Genomic DNA, 17,342 nt, shown 5'->3' on the forward strand with positions numbered 1-17,342 from the left:
AGGAAGTTACAATGAGTGGTTTTCTGGCTTCTGGTATTCAAATGGCTGTCAGAGGCCTGTGGCCCATCCCTAGAAAGCCGTTAAGTTTGAAGTGTAAAACCTGGGGCTATTTGGACAGCTTGATCTGTCTATCTGACAGTGTCCACTGGAGGTACCACTACAAAGTCTCCTGAGGCCATTTCACTTGACTTTCAGAACCCTTCTGATCACCGCCACCTGCCTTCTATCTAGCTACCTTCTGCTTTAGACAGCTCTCCTCTGAGAACAAAGCTGAATGAAGGTTTGAACTATTAAGCGAATATGACAAAGTTTGAACTGTTAAGTCTGAGTGAGGCTTTTGCACTTTAAAAAGCACTCAAAAATAGAACAATTACCAAAGAAGTACTCTTTTTTTAAGGTGGCATTTTTGGCTTTCACGAAGGACTTTCTGGTATTTAATAAATTACACCATGATGATCATCCAATGCAATTACACACATGAAGTCGGCCTCTGTACTGCTCTATACTGAGGGGTCTAGAAGGAAAAGTTCAAGTGCACAGTTCATGTCAAGTGCAATGTTTAACCCACAGCTGGAACACTGCAATCCAATTTCAATATGCTTCCCTAGGCCCTTGGGTTTGAAAGCTTTATCCACCCTACTACTAGCATTGGGCTCATCCACTTCCTGCATCATCTCTTGAGTTCGGCCATTTTCTTGCTATTCTGTTTCAGTTGTGGAAAGGAGGCTGTCCAGAGGTAGTAGGGGAGGACATCTCTCTTCTGGAACCAGTCTGAAGGGAGCAGCTCACCCCTCTGGAGCTGTGTCGACCTTCTGCCGTTTCACACATTTGGGTTGTCTCTGTCTTCCCCACCTAGTGAACAACGGAGCAGATCTGATTGTGCTCCGAAGATTACTCTGAGCAGGAAGGGATGCCATGAGCTGCTATTCATGGCTGAGTGATGCAGAGAATCTGTAGACTTAATATGACTTTCCAGACCAGTAATGGGGGAATTTTCCATGTTGTACAAGCTGCCTGAACAGAGTTCTTTAAAGAACAGATCCATAGAACAAAGTGAGAAGGGGGCCAGCCCTTGCTACCTCTCTGCATGAAGAGGTACCCTGCATCTCAGATCATCTGAGTTTTAGTGTATGACCCTTAAAATCAGAAGCCTTTGGGTTCTCATGAACTGCCTTCCATGAATCAACTAAAAAAGTTACCTTAGTACATTTAAAAAAAAAAAAAATCTCCTCCCCCTGGCTTAGGACTTCCTTCTCTGACCTGTCAGAACGCCATCGGTCCCTGGCTCTGAGTCATCCTTGTCCCTTGCAGCTTCTGAACCTGGGCAATCACCACCCCCACGGGCCCGCAGGACGCCCCTGCTCAATCTCTACGTGGTCCCTTCTGCTTTGTCTTCAGTCTCCAAATCGCCGCCCCAAGTTCCACGAGACACTGAATACTGTTGCTCACATGTGGGAAAAATGAAATCCAGCTTAATCAGCTTCATGGGGTTGCAGTTTGTGTGGCTTCAAATCGCCAGTGACCAACCCCCTATAGGTAGCTAACCCTTTCGGACCGTCCAGGCCACTTGTCCCGCCCCAGTGCCTCCTCTCTGCCCTTCTCATTTAGCAGGCGCTGACAGCCCTTACAGAGGATCTAACCTCTCCTGGGGTGCTTTGCTGTATTGCCTTTTCTTACCAGTGAGTTTTGAAGACTATTTCCCTTTAGGCTTTGAGTCTATTCCCGAATCATTTCCCCTTGATTTACTTGGAAAGTATCTATGAGTCATTGCTGGGGCAAACATTATTACTCACAGTGGCTGGGCTATTATGTTATAGACTGCCCTGAAAACATATGGTCTCAGTACCAGGGAGCCCTCTCACAAAGAGCCAGTCATGGCAAGACACAAAGACAGGCCCTGTCCAACTCCCCTACAAATGCCTGAATGTGGAAGTCCCAGTGGAAATGATTCAAAGACTAGGTCACCCAAACAAAAACAGAAAACAACTCTGCCATAACCAAAACAGCTCTGGAAATGGGGTGACATCACTGAAGGCAGAAGTGCTGACTCTGCGCTCCCTACTGGAACCACTTGGAGAATGTGCCCCTTAAAAACGACATGTACTCCAATATAAGGTAGAAATTGTTAAAAAGTGAAACATATTTTAATGGTACATTTATTATTATCATATATTTATTGTATGAATTTGCAAAGGTTGCATAACAGACTGACTTGAACAGCAGAGATTTATTTCCCCACAATTCTGGAAGCTGAAATGTGAGAACAGGGCGTCAGCAGGGTTGGTTCCTTCTGAGGACTGTGAGAGAGAGATCTTAGTCGTCTCTCCTTGGCTGGGGGGTGGCCACCTTCTTCCTATGTTTCTTCACATCATCTATTCTCTCTGTTTATTTATGTGTCTAATTTTCCCTTTCAGTCAGATTAGGATTACCCTAATCCCCTCATTTTGACTTGGTTTTCTCTGTAAAGACTGTACTGTCAAGTAAGTTCCCATTCTGGTTTCACAGTGTGTTAGAACTCCAACATATGAGCTTGGGGTAGGTGGAAGCATGCAACTGAATTCCTAACAGTCTCTATCTGCCTTTTTTTTTTTTAAAAGATTTATTAATTTTTTTACTTGATAGTCAGAGTTACAGAGAGAGAGAGAGAGAGAAAGAGAGAAAGGTCTTCCATCCAGTGGTTTACTCCCCAATTGGCCACAACGGCCGGAACTGCGCCGATCCAAAGCCAGGAGCCAGGAGCTTCTTCCAGGTCTCCCATGTGGGTGCAGGGGCCCAAGGACTTGGGCCATCTTCTACTGCTTTCCCAGGCCACAGCAGAGAGCTGGATCGGAAGTGGAGCAGCTGGGACTCGAACTGGCACCCATCTGGGATGCCGGCGCTTCAGGCCAGGGCGTTACCCCGCTGCCCCACAGCGTCGGCCCCATCTATCTGTCTTAATTCTGGTGGCCACAAAATGTGTAGGGTCCAGGTAAAATTAAAATGTGTGGCACTAGCTGGATGTGGGGAAATCAAATTACATTTCCCTTCCCATTGGCCTTTGAAAGAGTGCATCTCTTGTGCCATACCAGGCTCAGAATAATACTGGGTAACTGGATTAGGACAGGTGACAGCTTCCCACTCAGTCCCTGTAGAAGATGCAGTGGGGCTACCAATCCAGTTGGGACAACTGCTGCCATGCCTGACCTGAGACACCACAGGCCTCCACTCCCAGCCCCAGGCTTCCATCCTCTCGTGCACTGTGGGTAGGAGGCAGCAAGGGTAGTCAGGCAGGAGTTGGGAAGAGACAGCTGAGAACCCATTCCAGAGAGCTGAGGAAGTGATACCAGGCATAACTGAACTTGAACTGAAGCACCAAGCCTTTGGCCCACGCTTCACTGTCCCGTTGGACTTTGTGCTTAACACACAAATTCAATTATCAAAAATTATTAGGAATCTGAACACGCCAAGCCACAGATGATCAAACCCTAAGTGTGAGGTCCTTCTGAGCCCTCAGAGCCTGTGCTGGTTCCGTGCCTGGAAGCTCTCCCTGTTCTTATTTGCTATGGAAAAAAGCTTGTGGCCAGCTGCAGAGCCCATCTCTTAGGGCAGAAGTGCCTAAAGCTAGAAGAGAATCTGCTTTGGTGTCCTCATCTGCATGGTGGGTTTTGTAATGGTGTCGGTGCCATAGGACCCTGGTAAGGATTGCATCAGCCACAATTATAAATATTAATAATAGTAAGAGCAAACCTTATCACTGAACACAGATGATGCCCAAAAAAGCACAATAAGCAAAATAATCACTCTGAATTTCCTGTTTGTATTTTCATCACTGGAAAGAGATGGTAAAATCCAGAAATAGCAAAATTTCTATATTAGCACTATTTCTTAACAGTAGTGTTCTGGAAAGAGCCATTAATTGAAGAGTCACATGGCCACACACAGAAGTAGAAACTCTTTTGGTTGTTTCAATTTTGAACAATATTCCTTTCACTTTGATCAACTCAAACAATAATTTATGTTCCTAGCTAGGCATTGGGATGTCTCATAAAAGTCTTTGAAGGATAATTTCTGACAGAAAATGGAGGGAAGCCTCTGTTAATGTCTCAGATATATGATAGGTTATATGAGGATTTGCCTAAAAGGAATGAGTTCAGAAGAGTCAATTCCTAAAGGAGCCATCTCCTCAGAAAACCAGATGTAGATAAGCCAAGTGTTAAGTCAAGGAATGGGAGTTCAAGACATAACTGACCTATCTTTGTGGACTGACCTTGCTGGCCATGGGCTTGGAAGCAGCACGTATGGTATCAGTTCTTTTGGCAGCTTATCAACAATAATAGGAAAAGAGGTTAGAAGCTTACTGAGAAAGGGTTGAAAGGACCAGGAAAACTGGAAATCCATGCCTATGCACAAAGGCTTTTGAGAAAAAGAGCCAGTCAGAGGAGACGGGATGAGAAAAGTTGGGAGTGGAAGAGAAACTGAGGGATGACAGGCAAGGCAAGACAAGAGAATAAGTCCAGATAGTTGGCAGCTTAAGCACTGACCATGTCTTCACTTAAATTCCACATTTCCACATTAGAAGAATGGCTCATTGCCTAAGGATGTAGGAAGTGCTTAGAACAAGAAATAAATCAATAGCTTTGCACATTTCAGCCTCATGAAAATACTCAGCCCCACATGTGGAAGTGTAGGGGTTTGGAAAGGAGGAGTTCCAGAGAGCAGGAGGCTGCCACCCTGGTTCTCCTGTTGCAAAAACCAAATTGCAAGCTTCCATCATGCAGGGGGATGTGAAAGAGATAGGTCATGGGGTCACAAGACCATCCAGATACCCTTTTTTTAGTTAGTGCTGAGTGTGTGGTTTGAATCCCCTGTAGCACAAGTTCCTTAACACTTCTTCATATGTAAAAGAAGGATTATCTATTAATATTACCTGCCTTGGTATGGTGAGGATTCAATGTGTTGATATAAAACAGCACAGAATAACCACTTACCAGACATTAGAAAATGTTTGGAGCAATAGAGAGGGACACTTTACCTTTGTATTGAAATAAATGGAAACTATGGGGAGAATCTCAGGACCACAGCTCCTCCCCAGTGCTGTCTGCAGGGCACCTTCTCTTTCCTTCCTCAGCCATGGGGTGAACTTTGGAACAGCTGTTCCTTGCTGTTCACAATGGCTTGGACAGCAGCAGGCTCCCGTTGTCTCCCTCCCCACCCCTACCCGAAGCCTTGACCTTCCACACAGATGACTTAACACTCTTGTCTAGTGCTTTCTCCACTGCAGCTTGTGGTCCATTAAAGGTCATGAAATCAATTAAGTGTATCATGCCCAGCCCTGAATGACAGAATAGAAAAGTAGCCCCATGTCACTTTATGTAAGGATATTTTTACACAAAACTTTAATTTCAGAGATACACTGGTGTATGGGCGCACATAGGAATACTGTGGAGTGTTATGTAAAATGTATGTCTTATTGTGGCTCATTGACAAGAGTCTTGCACTCTACTCTGGCCCTAGCACTGCTCTGACATTTGGTTCTTCATGCTCCTCTTCCATGAGGCCTAGCTTCACCTGTTCTCCCACTTTTGTAACCATTCCTACAACCACATCTTGAATCTGATCACTACCAAGAACAGACCCATTGCCCAAACTTGGGATTTCCATCATATAACTACCATTCCTCCTATTCTGCAACTTCTCCCACTTTCTAACTTTCATGGAGTCTACTGTTGTAAAAGTTTCTTTGAAATTTCTTGAATCAAAACTTCCTGCTCTGAAATATTCTACTGAAACTGACTTAGCTCAGCCTTAACCTTCCAGGTGGTCTTTTGCTACCTTTCAGAATTCCCTTCTTCAAATACAAAATTGACCATGCATTTCCTCAACTTTAGTGTATGATTTGATTTTCTTTATCCAAAAGCAAAAGCAATGCTCAATTCATTCAACTTGACTTGATTTCTAAAAGCAGAAGGCCTCCAGGCAAACTTTTACTTCCTCATGTCTCTCATGCTTCCAAATATAGATGTGTCACTTCCGCCTGTCCTGCCTGTGAACCTACTCTGGGGATCTATCCCATCCACAGTGTGTGCCTTATATCCCTACAATGGCCAGTTAGCCATTGGAAGGTCTCTGACTCGAGTGCAGAGCACAGGGACTGGCCAGCATATGGGGCAGGTAACCAGATTGTTCTCTTAGTACATGAAAGGGTTCTTGCCAGGAAACTGTGAGAGCAACACAAGAAGGGTCCTACAAGTCAAAACAGAAGAAACCAGTCAGTACAAAGGAGTCCTGAACAGGGACCACCATGCACTCCCAGAGAGGGACAGAGCAAGTAGCTGCTGCATCCCAGTGGTCAGTTCCCAGGAGGCTTGGTTGCACAAGACAACTTGTTCCTGAGTCTCCTTAAAACCCTGGAACCCTTACCACTGGCCCCACATTTGCGTAGGTGACCTCCAAGGAGAGTTTTTCTTTGCATCCGAAAGAACCCAACCAGAGCGGTCAGCTCACTCAAATGTTATTGTTGCTCCGTATGTGGTTCTTGCCTTTGCACAAGCTCAGAGATCTCCCAGGAATGCTCTGTGTCCTTTTTTTTCTGTATTATGACAGCTACCTACTCATCCTTCAAGAAAACAAATGCCCTGTTGTAAGTCTCCGGCTCCCCCGGCCAGCCTCTGCTCTGCATCCCATGTTATTACAACACCTACCCACTGTTAGGTAACTGTGTTTCTGTATCTGTCTCTGGATGCTCTGCTACTTGTACAGGGTCATATACTACTCTTGTTTTCACCTCCCAAACCTAAGAGTGAGTGGCACATTCTGTTGGTTGCCTACTCACATCCCTGAACCTGGAGCTCACTCACCTGCAGACAGTTCCTATGCACTGTGACTTTCTGTGTCTGCTAAGAGTATTTCAGGAGGCCACAAACACCAGGGAATTAGTGGCCCAGAAAGGAAAGCAATCCCTCAATCAATGTGGTGGTGGGAGGTTGCGGATCAGCACCTCAGCTTGTTTCCTTTGGGGGACTGAGTTCTAACAGTGCCTTAGAAGGTCCTTTGTGAACTTGAGCCCCAGTAGCTCAAAGTGGAGTTCTTCCCTTCTCAGCCTCATTTCCTCCCTCCCTTTACCATGTTCTCTAGAATCCTCCCCCAAAGAAACTACTTGCCCCTAAATAAATGCCTGTCTCAGAGACTGCCTTGGATGAACCCAGTTAGCACCGGAGATAAAGCACACAGCACTCAGCTTGACAGAGAGTGAGTGACTAGCTGAGGCCATGAGCTCCTCACTCCCTTCTCACTGGCATAGGGAGTCAAGAGATGGCCCCTGTCCTCATCCTGCTTCACTTTCTTCACTCCAGATAGTACTGCAGGTCAAGTATGTTGACTTCAGGTTCATCAGCACTCTCACTTCCCTTGGCCACTGCCCATTCAGGGAAGCCTACCCTGATGTAGCCTTGGCCTCTCTGTACTTCTGCCTCCGCCCAGCTGAGCACTGTAGAAGGAAACTCTCCTACCAGGTTGGTTGGGTCATTTCCTATTCATGACTTCCAGCCCTTGCTGTATCTTCAAAACCTTTTGCCTTGCCCCTAGTTCACTTTTCTTGAGTGATGACTATGTGCCCTCTCACCTGTTTGCTTGCCTCTTCGTCCTTCTCCTACTATGCTTCCAGTATCTGAAGTGCTGAGTGAAGTGTCAAGTTTTAGAGCTAGATGGAAGAAGGGCTCAGATTCTAGATCAGGGAAAATAAGCCACAATGAAACCTCTTGGTGTAGCCTGTCAACCTGTCAAATGGTCTGGGCTTGCCAGAGGAAGGAGGTGCCATGGTGACAGTGCCACAGAAATACAACACTTGGGTAAGTCCCATCTCTACAGATGAGGAAAACAGGCACAGTGAGGTTAAGTAACTTGCCTAAGGTTATGCAGCTAGTAAGTGGCATAGCAGGATGTGAACTCAGACAGTCTGCCTCTGAAACTCATGAACTTAATTACTGTATGACACTGCATATTGATTTCTGCATATAAAACTGATAAATATTGAAAATGTAGCACAATAGAATCCAATATAATCCATCATCTGCCTCCCAATACACATTAAATAATACATGTCAAACACTTCAGATGAAAAATACTGTTTCTATATTCTGTGCATTATTACACACCTAGTATCAGTGGATATGAAGCTAAAATGAGTGTGCACTTTTCTCCCAGTGGTTCCATGGATGCCCACCATGGCTCAAGGTAAACGGAAGTATTGAAACATAGCTAGCTCTGTGGTAGGCATGCTTCAGCTTCCACATCTGAAGAATGGACGATGGGAGTCAAGTGTCTCAAGCCTTTTCCACTGCTAAGATTTTGTTGGTTTTCATCTTTGAATGCGCAATGAAAACCTGATTTCAAAGCTGGCTAGATGACACCTGAAAGTCCACAGGTGTGGGAGATTGGAGTGAGGGAGTGAGGGAGGGGAGCCTGCGTGAGGATCGCTACAAAATTTCTGTGCTATTTAGGACTTCAGTAGCAGCATTTTCATGTCTAAATCATCCATGTCATCCTGCGGGGGAAGCAGGACACACAGCAGACTCATAGAATGGCAAATGCCCAAATCAGCACTCCTGCCTCAGAATCAACCCTTGGGACATTTGGATCTGGCTAAAAGGTTCATGAGAGTCTCACAGGCATGGAAAGCCATGACACGGTGGCAAAAAACAATCTAAATGAAAGATCCTGGTGAACAAGACCCCAGCAGAAGGAACAGGCCATCAAGGGGAGAGGCACCTTTCTCTGAAGGGAGGAAGGAACCTCCACTGTGATACGGCCTTGACTAAACACGTTCAGAGTCGGTGAACTCAAGGGACTTCCATAGCCTAGACAGCTCATAGCAAGAGCCTCGGGTGATTGCTGACATCATAAATAAGAGTGCCAATTGTTAAATCAACAACGGGAGTCACTGGGTACATGCTCCCCACGTAGGATCTCTGTCCTTAATGTGTTTTACTATGAAACTTAAAAACACTACTAGTCGAACAGTACCCTATACCTTGTGCAGTTGTGTGAATGCAGCCTGTTGAAATCCTTGCTTAGTATATACTAAGTTAATCTTCAGTATATGAAGGTAATTGAAAATGAAACTCGATAAAGGGCGGGATGGGAGAGGGAGAGGGGAGGGCCACGGGAGGGAGGGAGGTTGGGGGGGGGAAGCCACAACAATACAAAAGTTGCACTTTGTAAATTCACATTTATGAAATAAAAAATAAATAAATAAATAAATAAATAAATAAAAAATCACCCACGTCAGACGTGTGAGCCCCCTTCAGATTTGCAAACTGCTCCTGGAGGGTACAGGAGGTAGCAGACGGTTCTTATTTCAGAGTATCCTTAATGTCTAAAAACAGGCACTGATTAGGAGCTGTCGTGGGCCAGGATTTGGGTGTGCTGGATATAGAAAGGATTAGCCCATCAGCTGCTGGCTCAGAGGGTCACCAGCACGCATTCCGTGTGGCCCAGTTTCAGCTTCTGTCCTGCCGCCTTCCTATCAGGCCAGCATGTTTTGCTTCTTTTTTAAGATTTATTTTTATATATTTGAAAGGTAAAATTTCAGAGAGAGGTCTTCCATCTGCTGGTTCACTCCCTACATGGCCACAACAGCCAGGGCTGGGCCAGGCTGAAGCCAGGCACCTGGAAGTCCATGCAGTTCTCCCACATGAATGGCAGGGACCTCAGTAGGGAAGCCACCATTCACGGCTGTTCCCAGGTGCATTGGCAGGGAGCTGGATCAGAAGTGGATTAGCTGGGACTCCAAGTGGAGCTCAAGTGGGATGCCAGCATCACAAGGCAGCTGCTGGCCACCAGGCCCAGAGTTTAAAATACACAGGAAGAGCTACTGCATGGTAAACTCTTGGTGGGAATGTACCACACAGTGGGGTCAGATGTGATCCCACAGAAACAATTTTTACTGACCTGACCAAGGAGAGAAGAGCCTGTCTGACCTTTGGTTACTTTAGACTAAGGATGGTGTCAAACCTGACCCCTGTTAAACCTCCAAGGCGTGCTAGGAAATGGGGTCTAGAAAAGACCACCTCAAAAGTGTGCACACAGAGTACTGGGAAAGGCAAAGAAGTGAGCACAGGCACGGATCACACTAGTTTAGGCCCTTTCTCCCAACACGGAGAGGATGGAAGAGGACTGGTGCTCCTCCAGGTTTATTTGCCTCCCCGCTGCATCCCACCTCCCTTCACACAGGGGCTTTTGCCCTGACACTTGGCTTTTCTGCCTCACAGGTGGCCATCGCTGATTGCAGGCCCCTGCAGGCCAGAAACCAGGGCTCCTTGCCCACCCCTTCGGAGGGCTTATGTTTAGTAGGTGCGCAGTAAAAGGGGAGCTGATCAGTGTGCGCTCCGTGTGCCGTGCCCAGAGAAACTGCGCTAAAGGGGTCATTTGCGCCATTCCCCTAGCTTCTCGGGGGCCGCAGAGGTCCTCCCTGTCCCATCCCCACTTCTGCTCCCACCACCTCAGAGGGGCCTTCATACAGTCTTGTTTTGTGTCCCGAAGGGGCTGAGAGGGGCGGCCTGACCTGGGGCCATTCCGCAGGTGGCTGCGCACATCCCGTGTGCTTGCTTTGGGAGGGGACGAAAGGAGACATCTTTTTTGGGAGGATCGCAAATAAACAAGTCCGTTTTCATTTTGTAACAGCTTCTCTTCTCCCGTGCTGGAATCGTCCTGGTTGCCAGAGACCCAGCCTCGCCCCTCGCCGCGCCCCTGCAGAGGCCGGGAGGCTTTTTTTATTGGGCCGCACTGGCGGTACAGGACCGCCCCAGCCGCAAGGGGCCTTTGTGGGAATCCAGAAACGAGACCCCAAAACACGGCCAGACCCCAGCTTCGCCCCTTCCTGCTCTCGCTCGAGCACCCCCGCCCTGGCGACACTCACCCTGCCACTTGAGGACCCGCTCGGGAGAGAGCGCTGCCTCCGCGCCCTCGGTGCAGCCCCGCGGCGCTCCCAGCAGCAGCAGCAGCGACAGCAGCATCGCTAACCACTGGGCTTGCCGCGCGCCCCTTCTCGTGCCCGCGGGGTCGCAGCCTCCTCCGCGCGGCACCGGTCCCAGACCTCGCCCCCGCTGCGCCCCAATCCACAGTGTGCAGCCGCTCCAGGCTGTGCGCGGGGCTGGCGAAGGCCGAGCAGGGAGCTTTTCTCCGCCCTCTCTACTCGGGCTTGGGGAAGGAGAAGAAGGGGTGGCCCATCTGCCCGTCCCAGAAATTCCTGCCTCGCGGGTGGGGAGAGGGGAGGGGGGAGGCTGCGGGTGTGCGCGTTCTGGGGCTCCTCCCGCTTTCAGCGCCGCTCTCTTCTTTCTGGGGAAAGCCAGGAAAGAGTTGGGATGAGCGAGTTGAGAATCTCCAGGACAGGAAGTCTGACATGTGGGTTTGCAAACCCTCCGATTCTGGTAAACACTGAGGGTTTGGCTTCGGGCAGCTGGGAGTCAACCGAGCTGCTCGGCGAACCAGGCGCTTTGGGGGCCTCCGGGACTCTGGCTCTGAAAATGTGGCGCACGTGAGACCCCTAGGGGGCCGCCTCGCCGTCCCCACCCGCCTCGCCAGAGTAATCTCGACGTTATTCCCTTTGAGCTTTTCTGTGTGTTTTAAAAATGTTTAATATCCGAGTGGGGGGTGTATATGGGGGGGGGGGAAGGGAGAAGGAAAGAGAGGGAGGAGGGAGAGAGCGGAGCTTTCCCATCCTGTTTCACTTCCTGAATGCCAGTATCAGCTGGGACTGGGCAGGGCTGAAGCAATCCAGGTCTCCCACGTGGGTGGCAGGAACCCAATTACTTGAGCCCACACTGAGGATTCCCAGGGTCAGCACTGGGGCGGGAGTCGGGTGGAGGAGTTGGAATCCACCGGTGAACCGGTCTGGGGAATCAATCAACCTGGATGTGGGTCCAGGTGTGACTTTGTTGCTCAATGCCTGCCCTTTCTGTTTAAAAAAAAATAACTCCCTACCCCTAAATTACTCTTCAATCCAGTACAGCCAGTACAGTCATCTCCCTAAACCAGTAAGCAGAACCCCCCCCCCCCAACTAGAATGTAGTCCTTGCAACTGCAGCCCTTGAAATAGTGGGGGAACCCTGGAACCTCTCTCTTAATCTTCGTGAGAATAGGCTAATCTAAGACCTACCCTAAATAGGACCTTGCTGTTAGTTAATAAAACATAGAGGAAGGAAGGAAACAAAGGGAAAAGAGAGCTGGCAGGACCTTAAAGGAGTTATTTTTTTCTGGTACTTCTGCAGTTGATATCTTTTAAAAAAATTTACTTATCTACCTGAGGGGCAGAGCCACAGACAGAGGGACAGAGAGAAAGGTCCTCCATCCACTGGTTGGCTCCCTGGAAGGGCCTCACCATTGCATTGCTAGAGAACATCCCCTAAGTACAAAACTTACCACTGGCAGCAGGCAAGCGCAGCCCATGCATCATAATTAGGTCACAGAGAGAGGCCTTGATGATCATCTCTGGTGAGGAGCAGGGCAGTGAGAGTAAAGGTGCAAGAGGCCAGGAGGAGCTGGAGTGGGCCCAGAAGGTCAAGTGTGTTCAGATAGGTGGGGGCTAGGAGGTGGTCATTCTAGCGTGGTGCAAAGTTGGGAGAAAAAAAAATGCAAAGGTTAGCGCATTAGTCCCTGGGACCTTGGGCCACCTCCCACTGCCAGTGGGACCTGGCCGAGTCATGCACCTGCCACAGGCTTCAGTTTTATCTTCTGTATAATGAGGACAAAATAACAAAGCCTCTGCCTACCCACAGCAGACACAATTCTGAAGTAGCAGAGCTGTGAGCACGGGAAGGATAAGGAGAGGGGAAACCCGCCGTGTTTCATCTCCAGAGCAATTAGCGTAATGAAGAGAGGTGAGGACAGCTTCCTGGCCCTCCGACAGCACATCTCCCATCCTGCCTTCAGAGGTCTTGGAGAAGAGCGACGGGCTTTCATGTCTTCCTGCAGCACTGCAGCTTCGAGGTGGAAATCGGAGGTGGAGCGCTTTGCAGCCTTCGGGCAAATGACCATTATGTATAATCTGGTCTTACCATGTTTCAGGTCTAGCCACGCCACGCACACATCACCAGGTTACCTTCCTAGTCTCTTCTAGCCTCAGTTGCCTTCTGTGTCAGTGCGGACGCTACTGTTTGCTAAGTGTTTGCTAGTACTTGGAGTGGTGTTGTGTTAAGTGAGTTAATGAATGTGGCGCGCTTAGCACAGTGACATTTTATGAAGATTCGCTTCAGGGAGCTGAGAGTATGTGAGGAGTGGTGAGGCAGCATGAGTGTTGGCCGGTGGGCCTTGTGTCTCCTGGCTCCAAGCAGGAGGGCCCTGGGTGCACAGCCCTTGGCCATCCTCCCAGTGCACTACTTATCTTTTTTTTTTTTTTTTAATTTTTATCTCTCACCTGACTGTGAGTTCCTTGACAATCAATGGCATTTTACCTATCTTTGGATCTCCAGGGCAGCACACTTCCTGGTGCTTTGTAAGTGCTTAGATTCTCTGCTGAAGGAAGAAAAGGAGGGAGGGAGAGAGGGGATGGAGGGAGAAGAAAGGAAGGAAGTGGAAAGGAATATAATGTTTTGGAGTCATTTGAAACTTGAGAAAAATATTAGAAACCTGAATTGTGTGGAATGAAAACAGTGAAGAGAATTCAAGAATTAATAACTCACTTAATATGTGGGTTGTGGTGAGGGTCCACATTAACCAAATGTTCTCAGCACTATGTGAATGAAGAAAGGGTGAGACCCTAGTTTGTAATAAAGATGTAACCATGGGCAGAGTGAAGGGAACCAAAACAAGAGTGAAACACCCTGTATCTGCAAGAGCTGGGTGCGGCCATTACTACACCTAGGCCTGAAGAAACCGGGGCAGGCAGTGGTGACAAACTGGGTAGCCTAAGCCCGGTGAGAACCAAATCCTTGGCTGCACAGGAGAAGAGCAATTACTATCAACTGAAGCCTGAAGAAGGAAGCGAAGAGAATGAATTCTCCGTGTGTCTTCTCCTCCCCTCTGATCCCTTCCCACTGACCAAGCTCAGCAGGAATTCAGTGGGCAGAAGTCTGCAGAAGTCGGCTTCCCAGAGCATAGAACCACATGGAGAACTTCAGGCAGTGTGTCCAGAGAAGCAGAGAACATCCAATATAAGTTCCTTCTGTCAGTCTTTGTCCTGGTTCTGAGGACCCACAGACGATGGGGCAGAATGGGTCCTTGCCCATAGATACCATTCAGCCTTTGAAAAGAAAGAGTGACATAGAATGGTAGATGTCCTAAATAGCACTCTGGCCTCAGAATCAGCCCTTAAGGCATTTGGATCTGGCTCAAGAGCCTATGAGAGTATTTTAGGCACAGAAAGCCAAGACACTCTGGAAAAAAAAAAAAAAAGAAGAAGAAGACTGAAATGAAAGATCCCAGTGGAAAGAACAGGGCCATCAAAGTAGGAGGTACCTTTCTCTGAAGGGAGGAGAGAACTTCCACTTTGACTATGACCCTGTTGGAATAAGATCGAAGTCAGCGAACCCTAAAGGCTTCCATAGCCTCGGCAACTCATGACTAGAGCCTAGGGAGATTACTGACGCCATAAACAAGAGTGTTAAATTGTTAAATCAACATCAAGAGTCACTGTGTACTTACATCCCATGTGGGATCTGTCCTTAATGGGTTGTCCAATGTGAAGTAATGCTATAACTAGTACTGAAACAGTATTTTTACACTCTGTGTTTCTGTGTGGGTGCAAACTGATGAAATCTTTACTTAGTATATACTGAATCGATCTCCTGTATATAAAGATAATTGAAAATGACAAAAAAAAAAAAACAACTTGGTGTTAAATTGGAAATTACATAGAAAATTAATCAACTTTTAAAAAAAATCATGTAGGATCTCTGTCCTTAATGTGCTGTACATTGTGATTTAATACTATAACTAGTACTCCAACAGTATTTTTCACTTTGTGTTGCTATGTGAGGGCAAACTGTTGAAATCTTTACTTTATATATACTAAACTGATTTTCTGTATATGAAGAGAATTGAAAATCTTGATGTGACCGGATTTGTGTTTTACATTTTAGAAAGAATGTTCCTGCTATAGTACAGAGAATGGATCAGAGATGAGCAATTTGTTAGGGTCAGGAGGCTGCTGCCAGTGTCTGGATAAAATGATGGCAATTGTCTGGACTAGGAAGGAGGCATGGAGAGATGGAGGGAAGTGAATACACATTTCAGGATATTTTAGAGGGGGTGGGTATTTGGTAGTTGGCCTACCTAGGTTAAGATGCCCATGTCTCATATCAGTTTATATGGGCTCGATACCCACCCGCAGCTCTGGATTCCAGCTCTCTGATAATGCAGACCCTGGAAGGCACTAGACAAAGGCTCGGGTAATTGTCTACCACCCATGTGAGGGACCTGGATTGTGTTTTTCTTCTTAGCTTCTGCCCAGCCTGACCTAGACCTACCCATTGTGGGGACATTTGGGGGGTTAGCCAGCATTTGGGAGCTCACTTTCTCTCTTTGTCTATCTCTCTCTGCCACCGATCTAAATAAATAAGTAATCTTAAAAATATATTTGAGAGGAAAGATCATTGAGACTTAGTGTTTAAGTGTGTTGGGGTGACAGCGAGTTGTCAAGCATGAGGTCCCATTTCATGGCCAACCTAGTGGCTCCATCCACTGAAAAAGAAATGTGAATGTGGGTTGTGTTAGTGTCTTGGTGATAGCCAGGAAGAGATATCCACGAGGAAATTGCACAAATAGCTCCGAAGTTCAGAAACAGGCCATGAACACAGACTTGGGGGTTATCTTGTTGATCATTAAAGTCATAGCAGTAGATGAAATTGCACAGGGAGTGTAAGTTGAAAGAGAAGAGGAGACACCTGAACAGAATCAGCGGGGACAACAATACCTGAGGGACAGCTGCAGAGCAGGGCAAGATGAGTTTAGAGAGGTAGGAGAGTGCAGCTGGAGAGTGTGGTGTTCTGCAAGCTGGGAGAAAACCATCAACAGCTTCATATGCTCAGGAAACATCAAAGGATTCAAGGGCAGAAATGTACATTGGATTTGGGACAAGAAGGTAAGTCCTTGTGACCTTGAGGAGAATGCTCTTAATGACTGGGACAAAAGATACACAGGTGATTGACAATGACCAGGAGCCAAGTCAGCAGAGGTAGACAACTCTTTCCCTCAACAGGGTGGGGGAAAAAGGCTGCCCTGGCCATGGGCATGTATCTGGGGACACAGTAGAATGTTCGGTTGCAAGTATGTAGATCAAGTCAGAGGCTGTGGAAGCTCAGAAGGCTGTGACTGTTGTCCTGGTGCTGTATGAGGTGAGAGGCTTGAGCACCCCTCAATGCTGATGGAGAGGATCTATTTGAGAAGAAGAAGTCAAAGATACTCTGAGAAAATTCACAGTGTAAGGTCCTTGAGGAGGCAGAATTTCTGGACAAAAAGGAAGAGAATCCACTATAGAAAGGAAGACGATGCCTCTCATAGAGCAGAATGAAGGCAATAATAGATGTGGACAGAGCTTCAGTCAGTTACCTGCTGGTAGTTTTGAGTTCTTTCGTCTACTAGCTTCTAGTTTCTCTGTGACGTCACGGGAAGTTCATTGGCTGAGAATGAGGGAGAGAACTGGAGTTGAGGGGAGTGGGTGAGTCTGACTCCAATATGGAACAACAGAGAGAGCTGCTGGGGAAACATGTTCAGAAATCTGGGAATCACAAGGCCCAGAGGTGCTCTGGGATCAGTGACTCTTCAGTGGCTTGTGTTGTTTTATATGCAGGGAAAGGTGTGCAGAAGGCCATTGCAGTTGACCAATCAGGATGGTATGCACCAGGAAATTGAAGCTATTGGTAGGGGAATAATTGTTCCTGGGGGTGGGTCTCAGGGGACTCAGCTCTATCAACACAGATGGACAAGTGGTGGCAGGCAGAGGGGGGCTCTGGGACCAGGCTGAGTCAGACCCAGGCTTGTGACTTGGGCAAGTTGCTCAACCTCATCAGCAAAATTGGCTTCATGGCCTCATCAGCAAAATTGGAATAATGGTAATAACACCTGTCCCACTAGCTTGATGTGGAGACTGACTGTGGGGATACCGAGGAAGTACTTCAAACCGTGACTGACACAGTGAATACCCACCCAAGGTAGTTTTTAATATGCACTGGTATTGCTTAAAACAAATAACAAATATCTTACAGATAAAGAACAGGTGTTGAATTGGTTCACTGCTAGGGAGAGAGGAAAGCCTGATTTTGTTATCCTTGTCCTCACTAGCTGCCATGCCCAGAGTGTGGAAATGTGCCAGGCTTTGTGTAGATCATGCTCTCAGTGTGCTGTGGTGGTTGAGAGGTGAGACTGCCTGG

General features: G+C 47.4%; 1 protein-coding gene across 1 annotated transcript in view; it reads right to left on the reverse strand.

Annotated features, from left to right (window-relative positions):
* PLA2R1 (phospholipase A2 receptor 1) overlaps nucleotides 1–11,204 on the reverse strand; it is a 131,403-nt gene extending 120,199 nt beyond the window's left edge. The window contains exon 1 of the mRNA XM_062187249.1: nucleotides 10,895–11,204. Within this exon, the coding sequence (XP_062043233.1) occupies nucleotides 10,895–10,991 (97 nt within the window). The 5' untranslated portion in view covers nucleotides 10,992–11,204. The remainder of the gene's footprint in view (nucleotides 1–10,894) is intronic.
* Between the last annotated feature and the right edge of the window lie 6,138 nt (nucleotides 11,205–17,342).

This window comes from Lepus europaeus, chromosome 1 (genome assembly GCF_033115175.1).
Source record: "Lepus europaeus isolate LE1 chromosome 1, mLepTim1.pri, whole genome shotgun sequence".
In the NCBI taxonomy this organism is placed as follows: Eukaryota; Metazoa; Chordata; class Mammalia; order Lagomorpha; family Leporidae; genus Lepus; species Lepus europaeus.